At 44.1% G+C, this 25655-nt stretch overlaps 1 protein-coding gene across 2 annotated transcripts in view; it reads right to left on the bottom strand.

The window, feature by feature from the left end:
* The window catches only part of cep44 (centrosomal protein 44), a 123073-nt gene that overhangs the window by 61728 nt on the left and 35690 nt on the right, over nucleotides 1-25655 (bottom strand). The window contains exons 1-2 of one of the 2 annotated variants that reach the window (XM_078561588.1): nucleotides 4654-5054; nucleotides 2391-2486 (exon numbers count right to left, since the gene is read on the bottom strand). In XM_078561588.1, coding sequence (XP_078417714.1) covers nucleotides 2391-2479 — 89 coding nt within the window. In that variant the 5' untranslated portion in view covers nucleotides 2480-2486; nucleotides 4654-5054. Of the gene's footprint in view, nucleotides 1-2390; nucleotides 2487-4653; nucleotides 5055-25655 lie in introns of those variants that run through there. The other variant, XM_078561597.1, reaches the window with a different exon arrangement.

Raw genomic sequence — 25655 nt, 5'->3', positions numbered from 1 at the left:
ACTATCTTCTTACATTTGCATTGTGCCTGTCGACATTTTAAATACCTGGAGGCCGGGAATTCTGCGGTAAGTAACTAACTTCCTGTCTTCTCAAAGTCTGTCCACCATCAATAAGACACAATTCAGGAGTGCAATGGAATATTCTCCACTTGCCTGGATGAGTTCAGCTCCAACAACACTGAAGAGGTCCTACACTATTCAGGACAAAGTAGACTGCTTGATATGTACCATCTCTGCCACCTTAAACATTCACTTCCTCCACCAACGACAGACAGTGGCAGCATTATGTACCATATATAAGATGCACTGTAGCAATTAGCCAAGGCTCTTTGGACATCACCTTCTAAACCAGCAACCTGAATAACTAGAAAGACAAGGGCAGCAGGCCTATGGGCACATCACTACCTGCAAGTTCTCTTCCAAGCCACACATCATCCTAACTGCAGTGGGTGTACCTGCACCAGAAAGATGTACGGTTCAAGAAGGTGACTCACCACCAACTTCTCAAACGTAATTAGGAATGGGCAACAAATGCAGGACTTGCCCACGATGCTCACATCCCATGAAAGACTAAAAAATGTTGTGTCTCCTTTCAACTTCTCAGTTTATAAATAATGGTTTCTGAGCTAATCACACTTTGACCGATCAAAATAAAAGCAAAATACTGCGGATACTGGAAATCTGAAACAAAAACAAAAATTGCTGGAAAAACTCAGCAGGTCTGACAGCATCTGTGGAGAGGAAGACAGAGTTAACGTTTCGAGTCTGTATGACTCTTCATCAGAACTAAAGAGAAATAGAAATGTGGTGAAATATAAGCTGTATAAGGGGGGGTGGGACAGGTGGAGCTGGATAGAGGGTCAGTGATAGGTGGGGGCAAAGGAGAGATTGCCAAAGATGTAATAAACAAATGGTCAAAGGGGTGTTGACGGTGGTGATCAAAAAGTTGGACAGTTCTCAGAAAGAATTTTGTTTGCATGGAACTTTAACCAGCAGGAATCGCCATTTGCATTTTGTCCCTTTCTTCATATTTATAATCCTGTTCTCATTGAGGTGAAGAGTGTTAATACTGGCAATCTACTTGAGCACCTGGAGTGCCTAATGACTAGCAATGCCTGGAGATTACTGAAGGGTAGCTTGCAATGTAATTGAGTCACAAGAACTGAAGGAATTTGATAAATACATTGAGAATAAAATTCGCATCTCCAGGAGACACAGACAGGAAATCAAGTTGGCCATTGCCTTGCTCTGTTCATAAAATGAGTTCTAAAATGTCCCAAGAGAGCCTGGGAAATATGAAAGATTATTGCAATATGGACTTTGATAGTGTTTGATCTCAAGTTCAAATCCCTGGCTTCACACGCAAGAATACATCTAAATGTCTGGATAAATACCAGAGGACAGACTTCTTCCACTTAGCGTTATTGGTGGAAAGTTTCCTGTAACCCGTTACAAAGGCTAGTAACCTTGATCTCTTTCTGTTCAAAAGCCAGACAATCAAGAGAAGCTTGGTGGATCTGTGTTTAGGAAGATAGTCTAAACTACAGTCCATGGGCAATTGGCAAGGTCAACATTTACTGCTCCTCCATCATTGTCCTAAATTCTTTGCAGTGATCTGATACAATTGAGTAGCTTACTCGGCCAAGAATTTGGTGTCACCCATGCCAGTCACATGTAGGTCAATGTGGCAGCAATTTTCAATTCCAAAAGCACATAAGAGAACCAATTGGATTTTAACAACAATCTGGCAGCTTCATGGTCACTATTACTGATTTCAGCTTTTTAGTTCCAGATTTCTTTTTAAACTGATTTCAAATTCTCAAACTAATATGGTGAGATCTGAACTTCCCCAGCTTGTAAAATAGCCATTTCACAAGCTGCTTGTCACAAGGGTTACTCTTGTCAGTTTGGTAATAAAGATATATGATTGGAGCAAAACATGAGGAACTTTAATCTGAATCTAAACCACAGCAGGCCATGGGTTCAAGCCCCATTCAAGAAATCTGAACACAATCCAGGCTGACACAGGGAGGGAGCAAGGTAAATGCCATCTTTCAAATGCCATGTTAAGCCAAGTCTGCCCTCTAAAGTGGACATAAAAGATCTCAAGGGCACTGGTTGAAGGATATTAATGGAGTGCTCCTCAATGTCCTGGCCAAAACTTATCCCCAAAGCAAGTTATCTGGTCATTGTCTCTTGCTGTTTGTGGGATCTTGCTATGTGCAAGTTTGTTGCCACATTTCAAGTGACTAAAATTCAAAACTGCTCAATTGGCTGCATAGCGTTTCATGACAATTTTAGGAAGTGAAAAGCATGGCAACCGGTGATTACATTTTTTTAAATCTTCTGGCGCATTTAAATAATCACACTGTTATATTATGGTTACTTACCCATTATAATCAATGTCTTCAGGATAATTCAGTGAACGAAGACTTTGTTCTAATTTTTGAAGGGATCCCTTCAAATCACCGGTTGTCATCTTAAGCCTACAACAACACAAGCAATAGAGTGACATAAACGGTCAAAAAGTATGTGGACCCATCTCACCTTACTGCAATTTATTAAAAGTTGTTCAGAGAGTCAGTCATTTTAGCTAACCAGTGAACTCCACAGCTTTTCAGTGGTACTGATAAGCAAGATGGAAATAAATATAAAGAAAAGTGATTTCCCAATCATGTTTCTGACCAAAGCACTTTGCCAAGTTAATTACTCTGCAAGGCAGTGACTATTCTGCAGGAAAATGTAACTGGCAGATCATGCAAAACCGGTCCAAGCACTGGGACATGTAAACAATAATGCTATTTTTGGTTACATGGGGGGAAATCTATAGCCCCCCAGCCAGCGAATTTATGAAAATTCAAATTAGGAGCAGGTGTAGGCCACTCTGTCCCTCGTGCCTGCTCCATCATTCAATAAGATCATGGCTGATCTGATTTTAGCCTCAACTCCATTTTCCTGCCTACCCACATAACCTTTCACTCCCTTGCTTATCAAGGATCTATCTAGCCCTGCCTTAAACATATTCAAAGATTCTGCCTCCACCATCTTTTGAAGAGAGTTCCAAAGACTCTCAACCCTCAGAGAAAAGCATTCTCGTCAACTCGGTATTAAATGGGCACCCACAAATTTTTAAATAGCGACCCACAAGAGGAAACATCCCTGCAACATCCACCCTGTCAAGTTCTCTCAGTTTTAATATGTTTTAATCAAGTCACCTCTTATTCTTCTAAACTCCAGTGGATACAACCTAACCTGTCCAACCTCTCCTCATAAGACAACCCGTCCATTGTAGGTATCAATCTAGCAAACCTTCTCTGAACTGCTTCTAATGCATTTACATCCTTCCTCAATTAAGGAGACCAATGTTGTACACAGTACCCCAGATGTGGTCTCACCACTGCCCAGTATAACTGAAGCATAACCTCCCTACTTTTGCATTCAATTCCCCTCACAATAAACAATAACACTCTATTAACTTTCCTAATTATTTGCTGTACCTGCATACTAGCCTTTTGTGATTCATGCACAAGAACACCCAGATCCCTCTGCAACTCAGAGCTTTGCAATCCTTCACCATTTAGAAAATGTGCTTTGTTTTATTCTTCCTGCCAAAAATGGACAATTTCACATTCTCTCACATTAATACTCTATTTGTCAGATCTTTGCCCACTCACCTAACCTGTCTATATCCTTTTGTAGCCTCCTTATGTCTTTTTCACAATTTACTTTCCGCCTATCTTTGTGTCATCAGCAAATTTATCAACTATGACTTCAGTCCCTTCATCCAAATCATTTACATAAATTGTAAAGAGGGGGCAGGGCTCTGACCCCAGGGGTAGATGAGGTTAGGGAGCAGGGATCTGACCAAACTGGGGGGGAATAATGGGGCTAGAGGGCAGGGTTCTGATCGCATGGGGATGGGTTGGGGTTTGGGTTGGAGATGGGGTTAGGAGCCGGCCTCTGAGCCCAGAGAAATGGGGCTAGAGGAGAGGGCTCTGGCCCCAGGATGATGGGGTTCGGAGGCAGGGCTCTGGCCCCAGGGTTTCGGGGGTCAGGGCTCTGACCCCAGGGGAGATGGAGATGGGGTTGGGGTTGGGAGGGTCAGGGCTCTGACCCCAGGGGAGATGGGGTTGGGGGGGGGGGGGTCGGGGCTCTGACCCCAGGGGAGATAGAGTTAGGAGGGGGTCGGGGCTCTGACCCCAGGGGAGATGGGGTTGGGGGGGTTGGAGGGAGTCGGGGCTCTGACCCCAGGGGAGATGGGGTTGGGGGTGTTGGAGGGAGTCGGGGCTCTGGCCCCAGGGGAGATGGGGTTTGGGGGGAGTGGGGGGGGTCGGGGCTCTGGCCCCAGGGGAGTTGGGGTGGGAGGTCGGGGCTCTGACCCGAGCGGAGATGGGGCTGGGGAGGGGGGTCGGGGCTCTGACCCCAGGGGAGATGGGGTTGGGGGGGGGGGGCTGGGGGGAGTCGGGGCTCTGACCCCAGGGGAGATGGGGTTGGGGAGGGGGGTCGGGGCTCTGACCTGTTATGGGGAGAGGATGATGGGAAAGTGGCCAAGCCGGCTCCGCTCTGGCAGGAAAGGCAGAGGGAACATCGAGAGAGACAGCATCCTGAACCCCAGCTACTGCGATTCCCAGTGTGTCAGCTGACAAAACTCACCGGTTGCTTGGCTGCCCTCGATCGGTTTCTGAATTGTTTAACGGCTTCTTGGCGCCGGCTGGGACCGCCAAGTTACTCGCGCCGCCGCCGCCGCCGGGGTTTAAATTTGATTGACAGGTTCGCTCTCTCTCTGAGGGTCTGCAGTGGGTGCCTCGCGCGGCCGGAGTTTAAATTTGATTGACAGGTTCGCTCTCTCTCTCAGGGTCTGCAGTGGGTGCTTCGCGCCGCTGGGGTTTAAATTTGATTGACAGGTTCGCTTTCTAACGGCCGCCTCGCTTGCTCCTTCTCTCCGGGGGCGGATTCGGCAGCTCGCCATTCCGCGGCGCACATTCACCAGCAAGAGAAAGTTTCTGTGTAGCCGACAACTGTCCGGGTTTCTGCCCTTCAATACAGTTTCTTTCCATCTCCCTGCCCCCTCCCCAAAAAAAAAGTCGTGGCTCATGTTGTCAGCTTGCGTCTTTTATTTGATTGAATCTGCCGCTTCAATTATAAAAATAGGGGATCGTGATCCTGATGCTACAACATCATGCATTTATATAGCGCCTAGCACCGAGTAAACTGTCTCAAGGCCCATTTCACAGGAGAGTTAGAAAACGAAATAAAATAAACCAAGCCACATAAAGAGATATTAGGTCAAATAGCTAAAAGCTTGATATTACAAACACATCGAATTTACAGAATAAAACAGACCATATTCTAATGTCTATTATGCTACACATTATTTTCCCACCCACTTCATCTCACCCTATCTCCATATCCTGCTGATCCTTTCTCCCGCAAGCACTTAAATGTATCTATACTAGCACTTCAACTATTCCCCCATGGTAGCAAGTTTCACATTCTCACCACTCAATGTGTAAAGAAGTTTCTCCTCAAGTCCCCGTTGGATTTATTAGTGATTATCGCACACAATTTCCTAGTTTTGGACTCCCTACAAGTGGAAACATTTTCTCACATAGTCATGCAAGCCCTTCATAATTTTAAAGACCTCTATCAGGTTAATCCACACCATTCTTTTTGAAGAGAAAAGAGCCTCACCTTGTTTGATCTTTCCAAATAGTTATAACCTTTCAGTTCACACGTTCCATATCGGATTAAAATCTTGAGAAACAATTTTGTTGTTCCCCAGTTTTACCTGTGCATGCACAGGGCAGGTGTGACTAACTCAAGGTAGAAGCAACTTTGTCCAAAACTGACTGCCCACAAATTTGCAATCCCTGAATAAATTTTAACTTATACTTCCTTGAAGGTGTTAACGCTGTCTCCTCGCAAACCATTGTTGTCTTCTTTGCGAACTCTTAATTACTCACCAGTTTCTGCAACGTCCCTTTAGGCAATAAGAGTCTGAGACCTGCTGCTGCGCCACTTCTTCACCACCCCCTGCCTGACCAATTCCTGCTGTTCTGTACCGCTTGATGGTGTAAGTTACATTTCTAGCCGACCTTCTATGAGATTATATTAAATTTAACTGGCCATTCGGCCCAAAAGGATATGTTGCCCAAATGAACCACCTCTCACCTTACTTAATCTCATCCATCATTGAAATAAGTTGTGGGAGAGACCTTTTTTTTTATTAACTCACGGGATGTAGGCTTCGCTGGATAGGCCATCATTTATTGCCCATCCCTAGTTGCCTTCGAGAAGGTGGTGGTGAGCTGCCTTCTTGAACTGCAGCAGTCCATGTGGTGTAGGTACACCCACAGTGCTGTTAGGGAGTGAGTTCCAGAATTTTGACCCAGCGACGGTGAAGGAACGGCGATATATTTCCAAGTCAGGGTGGTGAGTGACTTGGAAGGGAACTTCCAGGTGGTGGTGTTCCCATCTACCTTTTGTCCTGGTCCTTCTAGATGGCAGTGGTCATGGGTTTGGAACGTGCTGTCAAAGGAGCCTTGGTGAATTCCTGCAGTGCATCTTGTAGAAGGTACATACTGCTGCTACTGTGTATTGGTGGTGGAGGGAGTGAATGTTTGTGGATCTGGTGCCAATCAAGCAGGCTGCTTTGTCCTGGACAGTGTCAAGCTTCTTCAGTGTTGTGGGATTTGCACTCATCCAGGCAAGTGGGGAGTATTCCATCACACTTTTGACTTGTGCCTTGTAGATGGTGGACAGGCTTCGGGGAGTCGGGAGGTGGTGGAGAACTCATCGCACAATTCCCAGCCTCTGACCTGCTCTTATAGCCACATTATTTATATGGCTAGTTCAGTTCGGTTTCTGCTCAATGGTAACGCCCAGGATGTTGATAGTGGGGGACCAGTGATGGTAATGCCATTGAACATCGAGGGGCGATGGTTAGACTCTCTCTTGTTGGAGATGGTCATTGCCTGACACTGTGTGCACAAATGTAACTTGCCACTTGTTATCCCAAGCCTGGACATTGTCCAGGTCTTGCTGCATTTGGACATGGACTGCTTCGGTATCTGAGGAGTCGCGAATGTTGCTCAACATTGTGCAATCATCAGCGAACATCCCCAGTTCTGACCTTATGATGGAAGGAAGGTCATTGATGAAGCAGCTGAAGATGGTTGGGCTGAGGACATTACCCTGAGGAACTCCTGCAGTGATGTCCTGAAGCTGAGATGACTGACTTCCAACAGCCACAACCATCTTCCTTTGTGCTAAGTATGACTCCAACCAGTGGAGATTTTTCCCCCTGATTCCCATCGACTCCAGTTTTGCTCGAGCTCCTTGATGCCACACTTGGTCAAATGCTGCCTTGATGTCAAGGGCAGTCACTCTCACCTCACCTCGGGAGTTCAGCTCCAGGTTTGAACCAACTGTAACGAGGTCAGGAGCTGAGTGGCCCTGGCGGAACCCAAATTGGACGTCAGTGAGCAGGTTATTGTTAAACAAGTGCTGCTTGATAGCACTGTTGATGACCCCTGCCCTACTTTACTGATGATCAAGAGTAGACTGATGGGGCGGTAATTGGCCAGTTTGGATTTGCCGTGCTTTTTGTGTACAGGACATGCCTGGGCAATTTTCCACATAGCTGGGTAAATGCCAGTGTTGTAGCTGTACTGGGACAGCTTGGCTAGGGGTGCGGCAAATTCTGGAGCACAAGTTTTCAGTACTAGTGCCGGAATTTTGTCAGTGCCCATAGACTTTGCAATGTCCAGTGCCTTCAGCCATTTCTTGATATCACGTGGAGTGAATCGAATTGGCTGAAATCTGGCATCTGTGATGCTGGGGACCTCCGGAGGAGGCCGAAATGGATCATCCACTAGGCACTTCTGGCTGAAGATTGTAGCAAATGCTGCCTTATCTTTTGCACTGATGTGCTGGGCTACTCCATCATTGAGGATGGGGATACTTGTGGAGCTTCTTCCTCCAGTGAGTTGTTTAATTGTTCACCAACATTCACTACTGAATGTGGCAGAACTGCAGAGCTTAGATCTGATCCATTGGTTGTAGGATTGCTTAACTCTGTCCATCACTTGCTGCTTATGCTGTTTGGCATGCAGGTAGTCCTGTTTCTAGCTTCACCAGGTTGACACCTCATTTTTAGATATGCCTGGTGTTATTCCTGACATGCCCTCCTGCACTCTTTGTTGAACCAGTGGTGATCCCCTGGCTTGATGCTAATGGTAGAGTGTGGGATATGCCGGGCAATGAGGTCATATATTGTGTTCGAGTCCAATTCTGCTGCTATTGGTGGCCCACAACGCCTCATGGATACCCAGTCTTGAGTTGCTAGATCTGTTCGAAATCTATCCCATTTAGCACGGTGGAAGTGCCACACAACACGTTGGATGGTATCCTCAATGTGAAAGATTGTGTGGTGGTGACTCCTATTGATCTGCATCTGCAGCAGGTTGGTTGGTGAGGATGAGGTCAAGTAGTTTTTTTCCCTCTAGTTGGTTCCCTCACCACCTGCCGCAGACCCAGACTAGCTATGTCATTTAGTCCTCAGCCAGTAGTGGTGCTACCGAGCCACTCTTGGTGATGGACCATGAAGTCCCCCAACCAGAGTACATTCCGCACCCTTACCATCTTCAGTGCTTCCTCCAAGTAGTGTTCAACATGGAGGAGCACTGATTCGTCAGCTCAGGGAGGGCGGTACATGGTAACCAGCAGGTGGTTTCCTTGCACGTGCTCGCCCTGATACCATGAGACTTCATGGGGTCCGGAGTCGATGTTGAGGACTCCCAGGGCAACTCTCTCCTGACTATATATCACTGTGCCGCCACCTCTGCTGGATCTGTCCTACCCTTAGGACAGGACATACCCAGGGATGGTGATGGTGGTGTCTGGGACATTATATATGATCCCATGAGGATGATTGTGTCAGGCTGTTGCTTCACTGGTCACATGTAGCCAGAGCAGGTAAGGAAGGCAGATTTCCTTCCCTAAAGTGAATTAGTGAACCAGATGAGTTTTTACAAAAATCAACAATGGTTTCATGGTCATCATTAGACTTTTAGCAAATTCAAATTCCACCACGTGCTATGGCAGGATTTGAACCCAGGCCCCTAGAGCATTACCTTGGGTCTCTGAATTACAATCTAGTGACAATACTACTACACCATCACCTCCCCCGCAACTGCTACAGGAAGAAAGCTTGCATGTTGCACCTGTGTGCACAATGCAATGGATGGTGTTATATAGGCCAATTTGGCATCCATTCTGCAAGGTCCCACACACAGCAATAAGTTAACCTGTCTTTGGAGAGGTTGACTGAAAACGGTTGGCCAGAACACTCCCCAGTAATCAAACAAAAATGAAATGAATGGAGATTTAAATATTAGAGGAGTTTGAGGGTAGGATTTGGGAGCAATCTCAATTGAGATTTACAACATGGGTATTGCAATCTGCTGATTTACCAGCCTGGAAAAAAAGGCAAGAATCCTAATTTTACATATGTGTTTTGGGAGACAGTTTGTGAGTCACCTGTAGCTCAGTTGGTAGAACTCTTGCCTCTGAGTCAGAAGACTTTGGGTTCAAGCCCCCCTCCAGGACTTAAGCCTAAATTCTAGGCTGTTACTCTAATACAGTATTGAGGGACTGTTGGTTATCATCTTTTGGATGACCCATAAAATGATGTGACAGCTGCTCTCTCAGGTGGATTTACAAGACCCCATGGCCCAGGGAATTCTCCCCAGTGTACTGGCCCACATTCATCCCTCAATCAACATCACTAAATCATGATCTCGTCACTGTTGTTTGTGGGAGCACCTATCCCAGAAATGTTAGCTACCCACTGGTGTTGTGCATTTCTTTTTCATCTGGTTTTCAATCTGTCTATCGTTTTCCAATTCAAGCTTTCAGACATAAAATTTGATCCAAGGTTGGTTTAATTACCTGCAGACACGGGTACAATTTATCCACTGTGTTGCTCCATGCTCCAGCATCATAAGATTGGTGTGACCGATATAATATAGTGCCTTCTTGTGGCTGATTTTCCTCCCATCTCGAAGGAGAGCAGAGAAACCCACTTTGGTGTCCTGCATCATACTACCGTTTGTGGGAGTTTGTTGCATTTAAGTTGGCTGCCATACTTCATTGCAACAATGATATTTCAAGAAGTACTTCATTGACTGCAATGTGCTTTGGGGCAGCTGGTGGTCGTGAAAGGTGCTTTATTAATACAATTCTTTCTTCATTTAGCATGGCATCATCTTATGATGGAAGAAAAATTCAGCGCTGATCATTTTCCATTTTTCTCAGTTCCTCTCCTTCTCACATCCTGCTGCAAATGAACTGGAATAAATCATTCTCCCCTCAACACACTCTTGTCACTTAATTGAAAGAATTTGGTCCCTGAATGTGTAGGTGATCAAGAAAGCCAATGAGCACAACTATAGAATTTAGAATCACAGTATGTGCTAGGAGTGGCATTAAACGCAGAAGGGCTTTAGCAACAGCAATGAAGTAAGAGCAGGACTGGAGAATGGGAAGGAGAGATAGGAATATCTTTGAAATCCTTTACCGCAGAGGGCTGTAGAGGCTGGGTCATTAGGTATATTCAAGGCTGAGATAGACAGATTTTTAATCAGTAAGGGAATGAAGGCTTGTGGAGAAAAGGAAGGAAAGTGGAGTTGATTATCAGATCAGCCATGATCTCATTGAATGGCGGGGCGGACTCGATGGGCCGAATGGCCTACTTCTGCTCCTACGTCTCATGGTCTTATGGAATGGAGGTATGAAGAAGTGATGAAAAAACATAAAATGTCCCAACGTACTTCGCATGATTGTAGTCAGACAAAAATTGAAAGCAACATTAGGCCAAGTGACTAAGTGCTTAGTCAAAGAGGTGCAATGCCTTTAAAGAGGCAAAGAGGTCTGGGAAAGAAATTCTAAAAGTTAGGGCTTGGACAACCGAAAGCATGGTCACTCATGATGGGGGTGAAGTAGGTGGGAGAAGTGCAAGAATCCAGCGTTGGAGGAATGCAAATCTTGAAGGGTTGTAGCTGAAGAAGGCTACAGAGACAGGGGGCAGCAAGACCAGATACGTATTTGAACCTGAGGATAAGAACTTTAAAATTGACATGTTGGTGGATATCCATAGAATCATAGCAAAGTTACGGTGCAGAAAGCGACCATTCAGCCCATCGTATTTGCGCCAGCCAAAAAGAGAAAAACGAAACTAGCCGCTCATTTTAATCCCACTTTCCAGCACTTCAGATACAGATCCAGGTACCTTTTTAAATGAGTTGAACATTTCAGCCTCAACCACCAACTTAGGCAGTGTCTTAGCCAGACGCCCATCACTTCTGGGTGAAAAAGTTTTTCCTCATGTCCTCTTTAATCCTTCTACCAATCACCTTAAATCTATGCCCACTGGTAATTGACCCCTCAGCTAGGGGAAACAAGTCTTTCCTCTCTACTTTACCTAGGCCCCTCATAATTTTGTACACCTCAATTAGACCACCCCTTAGCTTCCTCTGTTCTAAGGAAAATAACCCTAGCCTATCCAATCTCTCCTCATAGCTGCAATTTTCAAGCCCTGGCAACACTCTTGTAAATCTCCTCTGCACTCTCTCCAGAACAATTATGTCCTTCCTGTTTTGCGGTGACCAGAACTGTACACAAAATTCCAGCTATGGCATAACCAGCGTTTTATACAATTTCATCATTACATCCCTGCTTTTGTATTCAATACCTCGGCTAATAAAGGAAAGCTTTCCAAGTTGTAAAGAACATATCTTTTTATTTCTGTTGGACTGTGGTCTAAAATTACAATGGCTGCAGTTAAAAGAGATGTCTACTGGAACAGTGTGAAGAATACATACAAAGTTCCTGTCCTGGAACAGAGTGTGCTATGAAAGACAGGATAGTGCAGAGGAGGAGTCTGGTCTAACGAGGAACCGCCTGGCAACAATGATTTAATTTGCTCCTGACCAGGGTTTGTGTGAGAACAGTGCAGCAGAATAGCTCCTAGCCTGAAAGGAAAAAGATCTAAAACCTCTCTCTCCTCATATCTCTGTAACCTGCTCTCTCTCTTTGAAAACCCCTGTCAAGAGAAAAAGGGGACAATGGCTGTTAAGAGTTATAGAGAGGCAAGTGCTCAACCAGTGAACTAAAGACTGGAAGAACTGAAAGGAATTTGGGAAGACCTCAATCAAAATCAACCCATCAAATCCTGTACCCCGGATTGGTGCTATTGAACTGTTTTATCCCACCCTTAAAATCCATGTTTTGTGTGTCTTATGTGTCTTGTATGTGTGTGTATAGGATTTTAAGAAGGCGTAGAGTTTAGGTGATAGAGTTAGAAATTAGCAGTTCATATTTCTTTCTTTTGCCACTGGTTAAAGACAATTTGTTCAATAAACAGTTATTTACTTGTTACGTTTACAAGCCTGGTGCTCGTATTCTGTTAACATAAATTAAACAATTAGATGGCTTGATCAAACTTTTTCACATTTGTCGCAGCTCGGGGAGCAGTGGAGCTTGATATTGCAGTGCACTATGAGTCATGACAATATGCTTTCTTGACCACCTTGTCCACCTGTCCTGCCACCTTCAAGGACCTGTGGACATGCACTTCAAGGTCTCTCACTTCCTCAACCCCTTTCAATAACTCCCCATTTATTGAGTATTCCCTTGCTTTGTTTGCCCTCCCCATGTGCATTACCTCACACTTTTCCGGATTGAATTCCATTTCTCACTTCTCCGCCCGCTCGACCAAACCATTGATATAATTCTGGAGTTGACAGCTATCCTCTCCACTATCAACCACACAGCAAATCTTTGTGTCATCCGCAAATCTCCCAACCATGCCTCCTACATTTAGTCATTAACATATACAACAAACAGCAAAGGCCCCAACACTGAGCCCTGTGGAACACCACTGGAAACCGTTTTCAGATGGCAAAAACATTCATCGACCATTACCCTATGTTTACTGTCACTGAGCCAATTTTGGATCCAACCTACCACCTTCCTCTATATCCCATGAGATCTCACTTTCCTGACCAGCCTGCCATGTGGGACCTTGTCAAATGCCTTACTGAAATCCATGTAGACAACATCCACTACACTACCCTCATCAATCCTCCTCAAAAAAATTCTGTTTAGATTGGTAAGACACGATCTTCCCCTAGCAAAACCATGCTGACTATCCCTGATCAATCTGTGCCTTTCTAAGTGGCAGCTTATCCTGTGTCTCAGAATTATTTCCAATAATTTGCCCACCACTGAAGTCAGACTGACCGGCCTATAATTTTCTGGCCTATCTCACACCCTTTTTGAATAATGGTACAACATTCACAGACCTCCAATCCTCTGGGGCTAAGCCTGTATCTAGTAAGGATTGGAAAATGATCCTTAGAGCATCTGCTATTTCCTCCCTGACTTCCTTTAACAGCCTGGGATACAATCCATCTGGCCCTGGTGACTTATCTACCTTCAATGAGGCCAGTCCCTCCAGTACATCCTCTCTCACTATGCTTCAGAGAGCATCATCAGGTGCCATACGTCAGACAGCACCAGGGTGATGGGTGAATGGCACTTGGTGCAAGTTTGAATACAGGCAGCAAAGTTCTGAGTAAGCTCAGTTCATGGAGGGTGGAAGATAGGAGGTCAGCCAGAAGAGCTTTGGAATAGTCAGAAGAGAGAAATAAAGGACAGAGAAATGGTGTAGAAAATGGGAGCAGGAAAGCACCAACATTAACTGAAGGGAAAGGGTAAGGGAAAATACCAGCATTAACATCATGGCAGGAAGGCAGTATGAGTGTTGGACTGAATTAGATAGAAAGAAGAGTGCAGGTTGAATTGGGAGTGCGGTGGTGGTACACGATGGGATGAATAGGAGGTTTAATTAAGTGGAGGATGGAAGTGTAGTGCCTGTATGATTTGTAAGAGTTGAGAGTGCTTCTGTGAGGGATAGAGAATTAGGTGGGGTACTTCTCAACTATGAGGCATGGAATTGAAGTGGGAAAGTGACTCATGCCAACTTTCAGGGAAATTACAGTCTGATTATTGTATTGCAAATCCCAAGGCCACTATTTTCTTCCCTTTTACTTAGTTTAAAGTCTATTAATCCCATGAAGTATAAAATTAACTACAATACACAACTTTTATCGTAAACAACAACAATATGCATTTATATAGCACCTTTAACATGATAAAAAAGTCACAAGTACCTTTACGGGAGCTAAAGCAACATTTGACAACAAGCCACAAAAGATCAGATATTAGGCCAGGTGTCTAAAAACCTGGTCAAAGAGGTAGGGTTAAAAAACATATTAAAGGAGGAATGAGACGGAGAAAGGTGGAGAGATTTAGGGAAGAAATTCCAGAGCTTAGGACATAAGTCAGCGGTGGTGATTTTTAAAAATTCATTTTACGGGATGTGGGCTTAGCTGGCTAGGCCAGCATTTATTGCCCATCCCTAATTGTCCTTGAGCAGCTGGTGGTGAGCAGCCACCCACAATGCTATTAGGGACAGAGTTCCAGGATTTTGACCTAGCGACAGTGAAGGAACGGCGATATATATCTCCAAGTCAGGATGGTGAGTAACTTGGAGGTGAACTCTCAGGGGGTGGTGATTCCATGTGTCTGCTGCAATAGCAGTCGTGGGTTTGGAAGGTGTCTTGGTGAGTTTCTGCAGTGCATCTTGTAGATGGTACACACTGTTGCTACTGTTTGTCATGGTGGAGAGAGTGAATGTTTGTAGATGTGGTGCCAATCAGGCAGGGTGCTTTGTCCTGAATGGTGTTGAGCTTCTTGCGTGTTGTTGGAGCTGCACTCATCCAGGCAAGTGGAGAGTATTGCATCACACACCTGACTTGTGTCTTGTAGATGGTAGACAGGCTTTAGGGAGTCAGGAAGAGAGTTACTCGCCGCAGGATTCCTAGCCTCTGACCTGCTCTTGTAGCCACAGTATTTATATGGCTAGTCCAGTTCAGTTTCTGGTCAATAGTAACCCCCAAGATGTAGATAGTGGGGAATCCAACAACGGTAATGGTATTGAATGTCAAGGGTGATGGTTAGATTTTCTCTTGTTGGAAATGGTCATTTCCTGGCACTTCTGTGGTGAGCATTTTACTTGCCACTTGCCAGCCCAAGCCTGGATATTGTCCAGGTCTTGCTGCATTTGGACATGGACTGCTTCAGTATCTGAGGAGTCGCAAATGGTGCTGAACATTGTTCAATCATCAGCGAACATCCTCAATTCTGACCTTATGAAGGAAGGAAGGTCATTGATGAAGCAGCTAGGATGGTTGTGCCTAAGACATTACCCTGAGGAACTCCTGCAATGATGTCCTGGAACTGAGATGATTGAACTCCAACAACCACAACCATCCTCCTTCATGCTAGACATGACTCCAACCATCAGAGAATTTTCCCTTTGCTTCCCATTGACTCCAGTTTTGCTCCTTGATGCCACACTTGGTCAAATGCTGCCTTAATGTCAAGGGCAGTCACTCTAACCTCACCCCTGGAGTTCAACTCTTTTGTCCATGTTTCAACCAAGGCTGTAATGAGGTCAGAAGCTGAGTCACCCTGGCGGAACCCAAACTGAGCATCAGTGAGCAGGTTATTGCTAAGCAAGTGCTGCTTGATGGCACTGTTGCTGACCCCTTTACTGATGATCAAGTAGACTGATGGGGCGGTAATTGGCTGGGTTGGATTTGTGCTGCCTTTTGTGTACAGGACATACCTGGACAATTTTCCACATTGATGGTTAGATGCCAGTGTTGTAGCTGCACTGGAACAGCTTGGCTAGTGGTGCGTCAAGTACTGGAGCACAAGTTTTCAATACTATTGCCAGAATCTTGGCAATAGTATTGATTTTCTGGCCCTGTTGCGGGTGGGACCCGCTGTGGGTGAGGCGGTGCCCCAGCCAGAAGGCCATTGACTTGCAGCGGGACCGGAAGATCCCAGCGGCAGACAGGTGCAGAAAGCCCCACCCATTGCCTTTGCAGTATCCATTGCCTTCAGCCGTTTCTTCATATCACGTGGAGTGAATCGGATTGTCTGAAGACTGTCATCTGTGATGCTGGGGACCTCCGGAGAAGGCCAAGATGGATTATCCACTTGGCACCTCTGGCTCTAGATTTTTATGAATGCTTATGTTTTGCACTGCTGTGCTGGGCTCCTCCATCTTTGAGGATGGAGATATTTGTGGAGGCTCCTCCTCCAGTGAGTTGTTTAATTGTTCACCACCATTCACTACTGGATGTGGCAGGACTGCAGGCCTTAGATCTGATCTGTTCATTGTGGGATCACTTAGGTCTGTCTATCACTTGCTGCTTATGCTGTTTGGCATGCAAGTAGTCCTGCATTGTAGCCTCACCAGGTTGACACTTCATTTTTAGGTATGCCTGGTGCTGCCCCTGGCATGCTGTCCTGCACTCTTCATTGAACCAGTATTGATCCCCTGGCTTGATAGTAATGGCAGAGTAGGCCATACGTCGGGCCATGAGGTTACCGATTGTGGTTGGGTACGATTCTGCTGCTGCTGATGGCCCACTGCGCCTCATGGTTACCCAGTCTTGAGTTGCTAGATCTGTTAGAAACCTATCCCATTTAGCACAGTGGTAGTGCCACACAACACGATGGAGGGTACCCGCAATGTGAAGACGGGACTTTGCCTCCACAAGGAATGCTCAAGTGGCCAGAATTGGCAGAGTGCAGAGACCTTGTGCTTGGAGGAGATTACAAAGTTGGGCAGGAGAATAGCTATGAAAGGGTTTGAAAACAAGGACAAGAATCTAAAATTCAAATGTTCTTGGGAGCATCCTACCCATCCCACATACATATACCCTTCCCGTCCCCTCAGTGATACACTGTCAATTTGTATTTTCAATATCTGAATTTCTACTTTCAGGCTTTTATATATTAATGCTTTTTCACCTTGAATACAATTGCTGTTTCACGCTGTTGCTATGCAGCAGCAACACGAGTGGTCTTCACCACTAACAGGATGCTGCCGTCAAGTCAAAAAGACATTCTGCCTATCACACAAATGATTAATGTGGTATATGAATTTCAGTGCCAATATGACGCTAGGTATGTAGGCCGTACATCCCAAAGACTGGCGGATCGAATTAAAGGGCATATCCCAGCCACTGTTCACAATGGCAGGGTACAGACCGCACCCAACCAGCCCCTGCTTGCAAAACTCAAAACACAGTGTCCAACATTAGGTGTGATTCCGCGAATGGACAACATTTGCTAAATAATCCTCAATGTACTAAGAATTATGCCGACAACCAATTTAAGATTGTTAGTCGAACTCGCAATGTGGCACTTTTGCATGTACTGGAAGCTACATATATTAATACACAGGGCCCTGTTCTTTGTAGACAAAAACAACGTGTACATACATTGTGCCTGTTTCAGCTAAACAAAATAAGTGACAGCCATTTGCTGACATATCCCTCGAGACAATGCCTTGACCAATCAGGATCAAGCTGCCTGGTTTAAATTTCAAACAACGATTGGCAGTTAACTGTCATTCACCATCAGTGAACCACTCTCCATGGCAACACTACTTGCCAACCAATCATCACTCTCTTCGCATACAGTATAAATTGTTGTTTTCCCCTTATATTGCTATTCTTGCGGATATCCTGATGAGTGCAAGATGAAAAGCTTCGACATGTCTCTTTTTTCAGCAACACTCAAGTTCCGTACTACCAAACAACTATTTGAATACAATTGAAATATTGTATATACCTTAAGATTAAATTACAAGGTCTGCATAACTATTTGTTTTCATATGTCGTGTACTTAATCACAGCTATTTTTCAGTTGTCAGATGTTGTAGCAACAGTGGGACACTATTGGTAAGCTTCCAATGTATTTTATTGATTGATGCAAATAGTTTTGAAAGCAGGAGAATCACTGCTCTAGAATCTATTTTGTTCAAGCTAAGAAAGAATAGAGATACCATTACAGTCCTGGGTGTATTCTATAGATCACCGCAACTCATGGGAAAGATACGGAGGAACAAATTTGCAAGTAAATTTTTGTGAAAAAACTAGAGTAGTCCCACTGGCGGACTTTAACTATCCTAATATTGACTGGGATAGTTACAGAATCACAGAATTGTTACAGCACAGAAGGAGACCATTCAGCCTGTCATGACGCTGCCTCCACCACACTCTCAGGCAGTGCATTCCAGATCCTCGCCACTCACTGCATGAAAATGTTTTTCCTCATGTCACCATTGCTTCTTTTTCTAATTATGTTAACTATTTCTTATTAGGCAGACCCTTGAGTTCAGGGATGTCTTGCTTCCACTCCAGTTCAATAGGTTCTGAGATGGTTGATAAGTCCAATGTGTGATCTGCAGATTTTGCCACGTGTGGGGCAGGTGTTGCTGGAGGGTCAGTTAGATGAGCTGTTTGGAGGTTTTTTGCACTCTTTCTGCAAGTTGACTTCACCTCTGTATGTTCCTGATGAAGTCTCTCTGTGTTTGGTGCCTTCCCGAATTAACTTTCTTAACTTTGGTCAGTCACCATGAATTGGTGGAGATGTTTGACCTCTTCAGGAATGCTTTGAGGACATCCCTAAAGTGTTTCAGCGGAGGTGGTTTTGAGTGATTAGCACCTCAATGCGGGGCTCTCTCACTGGTTTTAAAATGGCCTCTCTGCCCCACTTGCTGCAGGGTTGAACAAGGGCCAGACTTGGGTCTCCAGAAAATTGCAGAGTCAGGTTCCTGAAGGTAAGTACTGCACCCTGTATTTTTTCAACCAAAACAAGCCCTGGAGATAAGGAAAGCAATTTTACCATATACTGTACAGTAGCAGATGCTGTGCCTCTCTTAAGACTTTAAAATGGCCTGCTAGTTAGAATAAAAAACAAAAACAGAATTACCAGGAAAAACTCAGCAGGTCTGGCAGCATCGGCGGAGAAGAAAAAAGCTGACGTTTCGAGTCCTCATGACCCTTCAACAGAACTGAGTAATATTAGGTGAGGGGTGAAATATAGATACGGAAATCTGTTGAAGGGTCATGAGGACTCGAAACGTCAACTTTTTTCTTCTCCGCCGATGCTGCCAGACCTGCTGAGTTTTTCCAGGTAATTCTGTTTTTGTTTTGGATTTCCAGCATCCGCAGTAGTTTTTTGTTTTTATATCTGCTAGTTAGAATACCTGACCAATGCCAACACTTCTTTCTCCTGCCACTCAGCCAATTTCCTGACCTGGTCAATAATTTCCCTTCAATTCCATGGGCTTCAACTTTAGCTAAAGGCTCATATATGGGACTTCATCAAATGCATTTTAGAAATCCAACGAATAACATGGATAAACATTCCCCTCCAGTACTTTAATCACCTTTCAAAAAAATTCAACTAGGTTCTTCAGGCATGACCTACCCTTTACAAATCCATGTTAGCTCTCTCTGATCACCTAAAAATGTTCAAGGTGTTAATTTGCCCTATTCTGAAATATAGACTCTAGTAATATCCTGACGACAGGTTAAGCTAACTGGTCTATAATTCTAGGGTTTCTCTCTCTCACCTTTCTTAAATAGTGGAGTGACATGCACAATTTTCAAAGGACGGAGAGGGGGAATTTTTTCTGAAATGTGTTCAAGAGAATTTTCTGCATCAAAATGTTTCCAGTCAAACGAGGAAGGAGGCATTGCTGGTTCAGGTTCTGTTGAATGTTCATGTGGAACGAATATCAGGAGGGGAACATTTAGGGGACATTGATTATAGTATCTTAAGGTTTAGGTTAGTTATGGAAAAGAACAAGGAGCAATCCAGATTTTAAAAAAATTAATTGAAGGAGGGTCAATCTCAATGGGGGTAGAACGGATCTGGCCCTGGTAAAATGGAATTAAAAGATTGGCAGGCAGCAATGGAACAATGGGCAGCCTTGAAAGAGGAGATGGCTCAGGTGGAGTCAAGGTATTTTTCCATGAAGGGGATAAAACAAAGAAAGCCAGAGTCCCTGGATGACAAAAGAGATAGACAGTAAGATAAAGCAAAAAAAGGGTGCTTATGACAGATGCCAGGATGATAAACAAATGAGAACTGAATATAGGAAGTTCAGAAGGGAAGTGAAAAAAGAAATGAGAAGAGAGAGAATGAGGACACTTGCAGCTAACATAAAAGGGAATCCAAAGGCATATAAATAGTAAAACGAGGCAGAAGCATTTTTCCTAAATAACTACTTTGCATCTATCTTTACCAAGGAAGAAGGTGGTGCCAAAGTCATAGTGAAAGGAGACATAGTTGAGATACTGGATGGGTGAAAAACCAAAAAAGAGGAGGTATGAGAAATGCTGGCTGTACTTAATGTTAATCAGAAACCAGGACCAGATGAGATGCACCTGTGATTAATGAGGGAGATCAGGGTGGAAAATGCAGAGCCACAGGCCATAATCTTCCAGTCCTTCTTAGACACAGGGGTGGTGCCAGAAGACTGGAGAATTGCAAATGTGAGAGCCTTGTTCAAAAAGGATGTAAGAATAAGACCAAGAACTACAGTCAGTTTAACCTCAGGGGCGGAAAAGCTTTTAGATTGATAATCCAAGACAAAATTCACTGTCACTTGGAAAAATGTAGATTAATTAAGGAAAGCCAACATGGGTTTATTCATGGTAAATTGTATTTTACTAACTTGCTTGAGTTTTTTGATGATTAAAAGAGAGGTTTGATGAGGGCAATGAGGTTGATGCGGTGTACATGGATTTCCAAAAGGTGTTTGATAAAGTGCCATATAACAGTATTGCCAACAAAGTTAAAGCCCAGGGAATAAAAGGGACAATGGCAGCATGGAGACGAGGTTCACTAAGTGGCAGAATACAGAGTAGTGGTGAACAGTTGTTTTTCGGAGGAAGGGAGACAGTGGGGTTCCTCGGGGGTTGACACTAGGATCCACTGCTTTTCTTGATATATATTGACCTAGACTTGGGTGTGTAGACACAATATCAAATTTTGTGGATGACTCAAAACTTGGAAGTAGAGTGAACTGTGAGGATAGTGGAATTGTCGGACAGGTGGCAGATTAAATTTAATGCAGAGAAGTAATACATTTTGGTAGGAAGAATGAAGAGAGACTATATTAACGAAAGGATATAATTCTAGAAGCGGTGCAGGAACAGAGGGATCTGGTATAACTGCGCAAATTACTGAAGGTGGCGCAGCAGTTTGAGAAAGTGGTTAATAAGGCACAGGGGACCCTTAATAATTTACCTGTTTGACCAAGCTATTGGTCACCTGTCCTATTAAAAGGAGGTTGTAGTATGTTTCACAACATCTCATGATGCTTTGCAGCCAATGAAGTACCTTTTGAAGTGTAGTCACTGTAGCAATGTAAGAAATGTGGCAACCATTTGTGCGCAGTAAAGTCCTACAACAGCAATGTGATAATGGCCAAATAATCTTTTTGGTGATGTTGACTTAGGGATAAAAATTGGAAAGGACACCAGGAATAACTCCTCTACTCTTCTTCAAAATACTGTTATGGGTTATTTTACATCCAGCCGTGAGGGGCCAAATATGTCATCTGAAGGACAGCATCTCCAACACTGCAGTACTCAGCTTTGACTGAGCTGCAGCTGACACTTCTTATGTGGCTCAGTGTTCAAATGTTATTTAATAATTGCTCCTGGAAAGCCTGTTAGGATGTTTTACCACATTGGAGGCACTATATTGTTACGAACAGCTGAGGAGGGGTTGAATGGCACCCCTCTTTGCCCTCTCGTTTGACCACAACAGTTTTTTTATTTTGAAAGGAATATACTTCCAATTCAGTGAGTACTTAACTGTTCACACTTTGTGGCCGTAAAAGGACCAATAGAGTAGGTTTTCTTGAGTTTAACAAAGAGGTTAGCTTTATTATATTTAAACGAACCTAAGTAAAATAATAAAATATGCTTGACTTTCACACACACACACTCTTTCTCTCTCTCTCATGAAATTCACACACACACACACAAATACAGATTACAGAATGGAGAAGGATAGGTTGGCCAAATGAGGGTCCATAAGAAAGTAAAAGAATATACAGTCTGATGTTTGGTTACTCGGCTGGCTTCAGGCTGAACACATTGGTTTTGATTCCAATTTAAAGATGTAGATGACTGAGTTGGTTGTTCTTCGAGAGACGGATGTGCTGGGTTGGATTCCTTTAAGAAATGTCAGAATGCAGCATAGTCTCCCTGGATAACCACAGTTAGCAAACAGGTCTCGAAGCTCCAGATGGGTTGGACAAAAAAGGGAGGCAGGAGGGACCCTAATTACGTCTTCTCCCTGAGCTGCCTGTCCTCAGTTCTGCTGAGAAAACATGTGCTTAAAACATGCAATGGGTTGGCTTGTCATGTGACCTTCCTTAGCCAACTGCCAGAGGAATTAAAAAAAAAGACATTGTTCATGTATTCCAAAGGTGACGTGATTAGCTCATGTCTGGAAGCTAATTTAAGCAGGTTCCCATTGTCAAGTGATTACTCTTCATGGTCTATGTCCAACTATTGAATATCTCAGGTGCCTCGCTAATGAGACAGGCGATTTGTGTCCTTCACACTCCTCTGAAGTCATTGCCTTGGATGGGTTTTGCAGACAGACTGACTCCACTTTAATGAATTAGAATGTGGAACGTATAGTAATGTAAATTGGGATTAGTCATCTTGGGCTGTAGGTTCTTTGGCTCTCTGTTCTTAAAGAAATCTTTTTAAAAGTTCAAGTCAGGTTTCTAGACATTGAATTAAAAATCATGATTTGGCATAAAGCACGTCTCCATGACAATATGAATGCAGGTTGTTGTTATAAACACATCCCCTGAAAAATTTGAAATATGATTTGATAACGCTTTGAATTTCAACCCACATCAGCTTCAGAACAAAATGAAGTGAGCACATCAAGGGGACTTCACTTCATTTTACACTGGGTCCTGACTCAATAGAGTAACTCAAAAGCAAAATACTGCAGTTACTGGAAATCTGAAATAAAAAGAGAAAATGCTGGAGATATTCAGCAGCTCAGGCAGCATCGGTGGAGAGAAAGAGAATTAATGTTTCAGGTCTGTGACCTTTCAACACTGACCGGAAACGTTGAAATTGGTTTTATCTCCACAGATGTGGGCAGACTTGCTGAGTATTTGCAGCATTTTCTGTTTTTATTCCGGATTTACAGTGCCTGTTTAGCAAAGGTGGGAAATCATTTTGCACTTATATACTAAAATTGCAGTATAAATGCTCCCTAAGGGAGTAGGCAAGGCACTTTAACGTGGACAGTAGTTTGCATAATTTAAATGGTATGGTGGACCATATAACAAGAAAATATATTTTTTATTTATTCACCGGATGTGGGCATCGCTGCCTAGGCCAGCATTTGTTGCTCATCCCTAATTGCCCTTGAGAAGGTGGTGGTGAGCTGCCTTCTTGAGCCATTGTAGTCCATGTGATGGTGGTACACCCAGAGTGCTGTTCGAGTGGGACCAGAATTTTGACCCAGCGACAGTGAAGTAACAGCAGTACATTATTCACGTATTTTTATGCTCTAGGGTAATCTCAAATACCGCTCTCAATACTCGTCCTTCTTGCTCTCCTTTTTGAATCAGCACTCTCCCATTGCAAGTGTGTAAACTCATGTATGATAATTAATGGCATAACTGTCTTAGTGTATAACACAAGGTTTCAGCTTTTTTGGCTTCATTTCTTATCGATACATCATGGGGGGGTGGGGGGGGGGGGGGGGTGCAGAGGGTTGTGACGATGGCGTAGTGGTAATGTCATTGGCCTGGTAATCCAGAGACCCAGGCTAATGCTCTGGGGACATGGGTTTAAATCCCACCATGGCAGCTGTTGGAATTTAAATTCAATTAATAATCTGGAAGTGAAATGCTAGTCTCAGTAATGGTGACCATGAAACCATTGTTGATTGTCGTAAAAAAACTAATCTGGTTCACTAATGTCCGTAAGGGAATGAAATCTGCTGTCCTTAACCTGGTCTGGCCTACCTGTGACTCCAGAGCCATAGCAAGCCACTCAGTTCAAGGTCAATTAGGGATTGACAACAAATGCTGGCCTTGCCAGCGATGCCCACACCCCATGAAATAATAAAGAAAAAAACTTATGTAGATCTTTCTTTCTCTTTTTCTCTCCTTGCAGGAGAGGCCACCTTCAAGTCAATGCATATGACCACTCCTTCCATACAATCATATAACAACAATCCATAAGTACCGATGTATTGAATCTTGCAACTGTAAATGCTGTGATCATGTTCGTGTTCATTCTATTGTGTCTGAATATTGTATGGAAATAAATAAATATATTTCCAAACTAAGGTGGTGTGTAACTTGGAGATGAAGGTGTTTCCACACTACCCTTGTCCTTCCAGGTGATAGAGACTATGGGTTTGGGAGGTGCTCTCAAAGAAGCCTTGACCAGTTGCTAACTAACTGTAGACTGGGTGACCGCTTTGCGGAACACCTTCGGTCTGTCCGCAAGCATGACCCAGACCTCCCTGTCGCTTGCCATTTCAACACTCCACCCTGCTCTCATGCCCACATGTCCGTCCTTGGCCTGCTGCAACGTTCCAGTGAAGCTCAACGCAAACTGGAGGAACAGCACCTCATCTTCCGACTAGGCACTTTACAGCCTTCCGACAGAATACTGAATTCAACAATTTTAGATCATGAACTCTCTCCTCCATCCCCACCCCCTTTCCGATCCCTTTTTTCCAATAATTTATATAGATTTTTCTTTTCCTACCTATTTCCATTATTTTTAAATGTATTTCCATCCATTGTTTTATCTCTACCTTTTAGCCTATTTTGATCCCTTTCCCCCCACCCCACCCCCACTAGGGCTATCTGCACCTTGCTTGTCCTGCTTTCTCCCCTTAATGTCACCTATTAGCACAATCCTTAGATAATATCACCACCTTCAACACCTCTTTGTCCTTTTGCCTATGACATCTGTTGGCAATCTCCACCTATCACTGGCCCTCTATCCAGCTCTACCTGTCCCACCTCCCTTAAACCAGCTTATATTTCACCTCTTTTCTATTTTTCCTTAGTTCTGTTGAAGAGTCATGTGGACTCGAAACATTAACTGTATTCCTCTCCGCAGATCTGCTGAGTATTTCCAGGTATTTTTATTTTTGAACTGTAAAATCTTATTGCAATATGAGTAGAAGAACTTGCATTTACACAAGCACTTCTCATGTCCCCAGTACATACCAAAGTACTTTTGGAAGTGGAGTCACTATTGTTATTGCACAAACAGTCACTCTGCACAAAGCATGATCCCACAAATAACAATGTCCACATCTTTTTTTTACATTAACTGGTGTTGGTTGAGTGATAATATTGGCCGGGACACCGAGATCTCCATGTTGCACGGTTTTAAAACAGGGGTCGAGGGATCTTTTACACGCCACAGGCACCCTCCTTCCCTGGAAGCATAAACGGGGGTGGACGGGTCATCTTGTTTTAACGTCTTGTCTGTTAGACGGCAATATCAGCCTGGGTTAATAAGGCAAGAAAGACTCTGGAGTGGGACTTGAACCTTCAAGCCAGCCAAAGAACCACCTCAAATCAGGTGACACTCCATCGCTCCGCCCCCTCCTACAGGGCCCCAGCGAGCGCTGACGTCACTTCC

Source organism: Cetorhinus maximus, chromosome 2 (assembly GCF_964194155.1).
Source record: "Cetorhinus maximus chromosome 2, sCetMax3.hap1.1, whole genome shotgun sequence".
In the NCBI taxonomy this organism is placed as follows: domain Eukaryota; kingdom Metazoa; phylum Chordata; class Chondrichthyes; order Lamniformes; family Cetorhinidae; genus Cetorhinus; species Cetorhinus maximus.
Note: the sequence above shows the minus strand (reverse complement) of the source record. Positions and strands in the feature narration are given on the sequence as shown.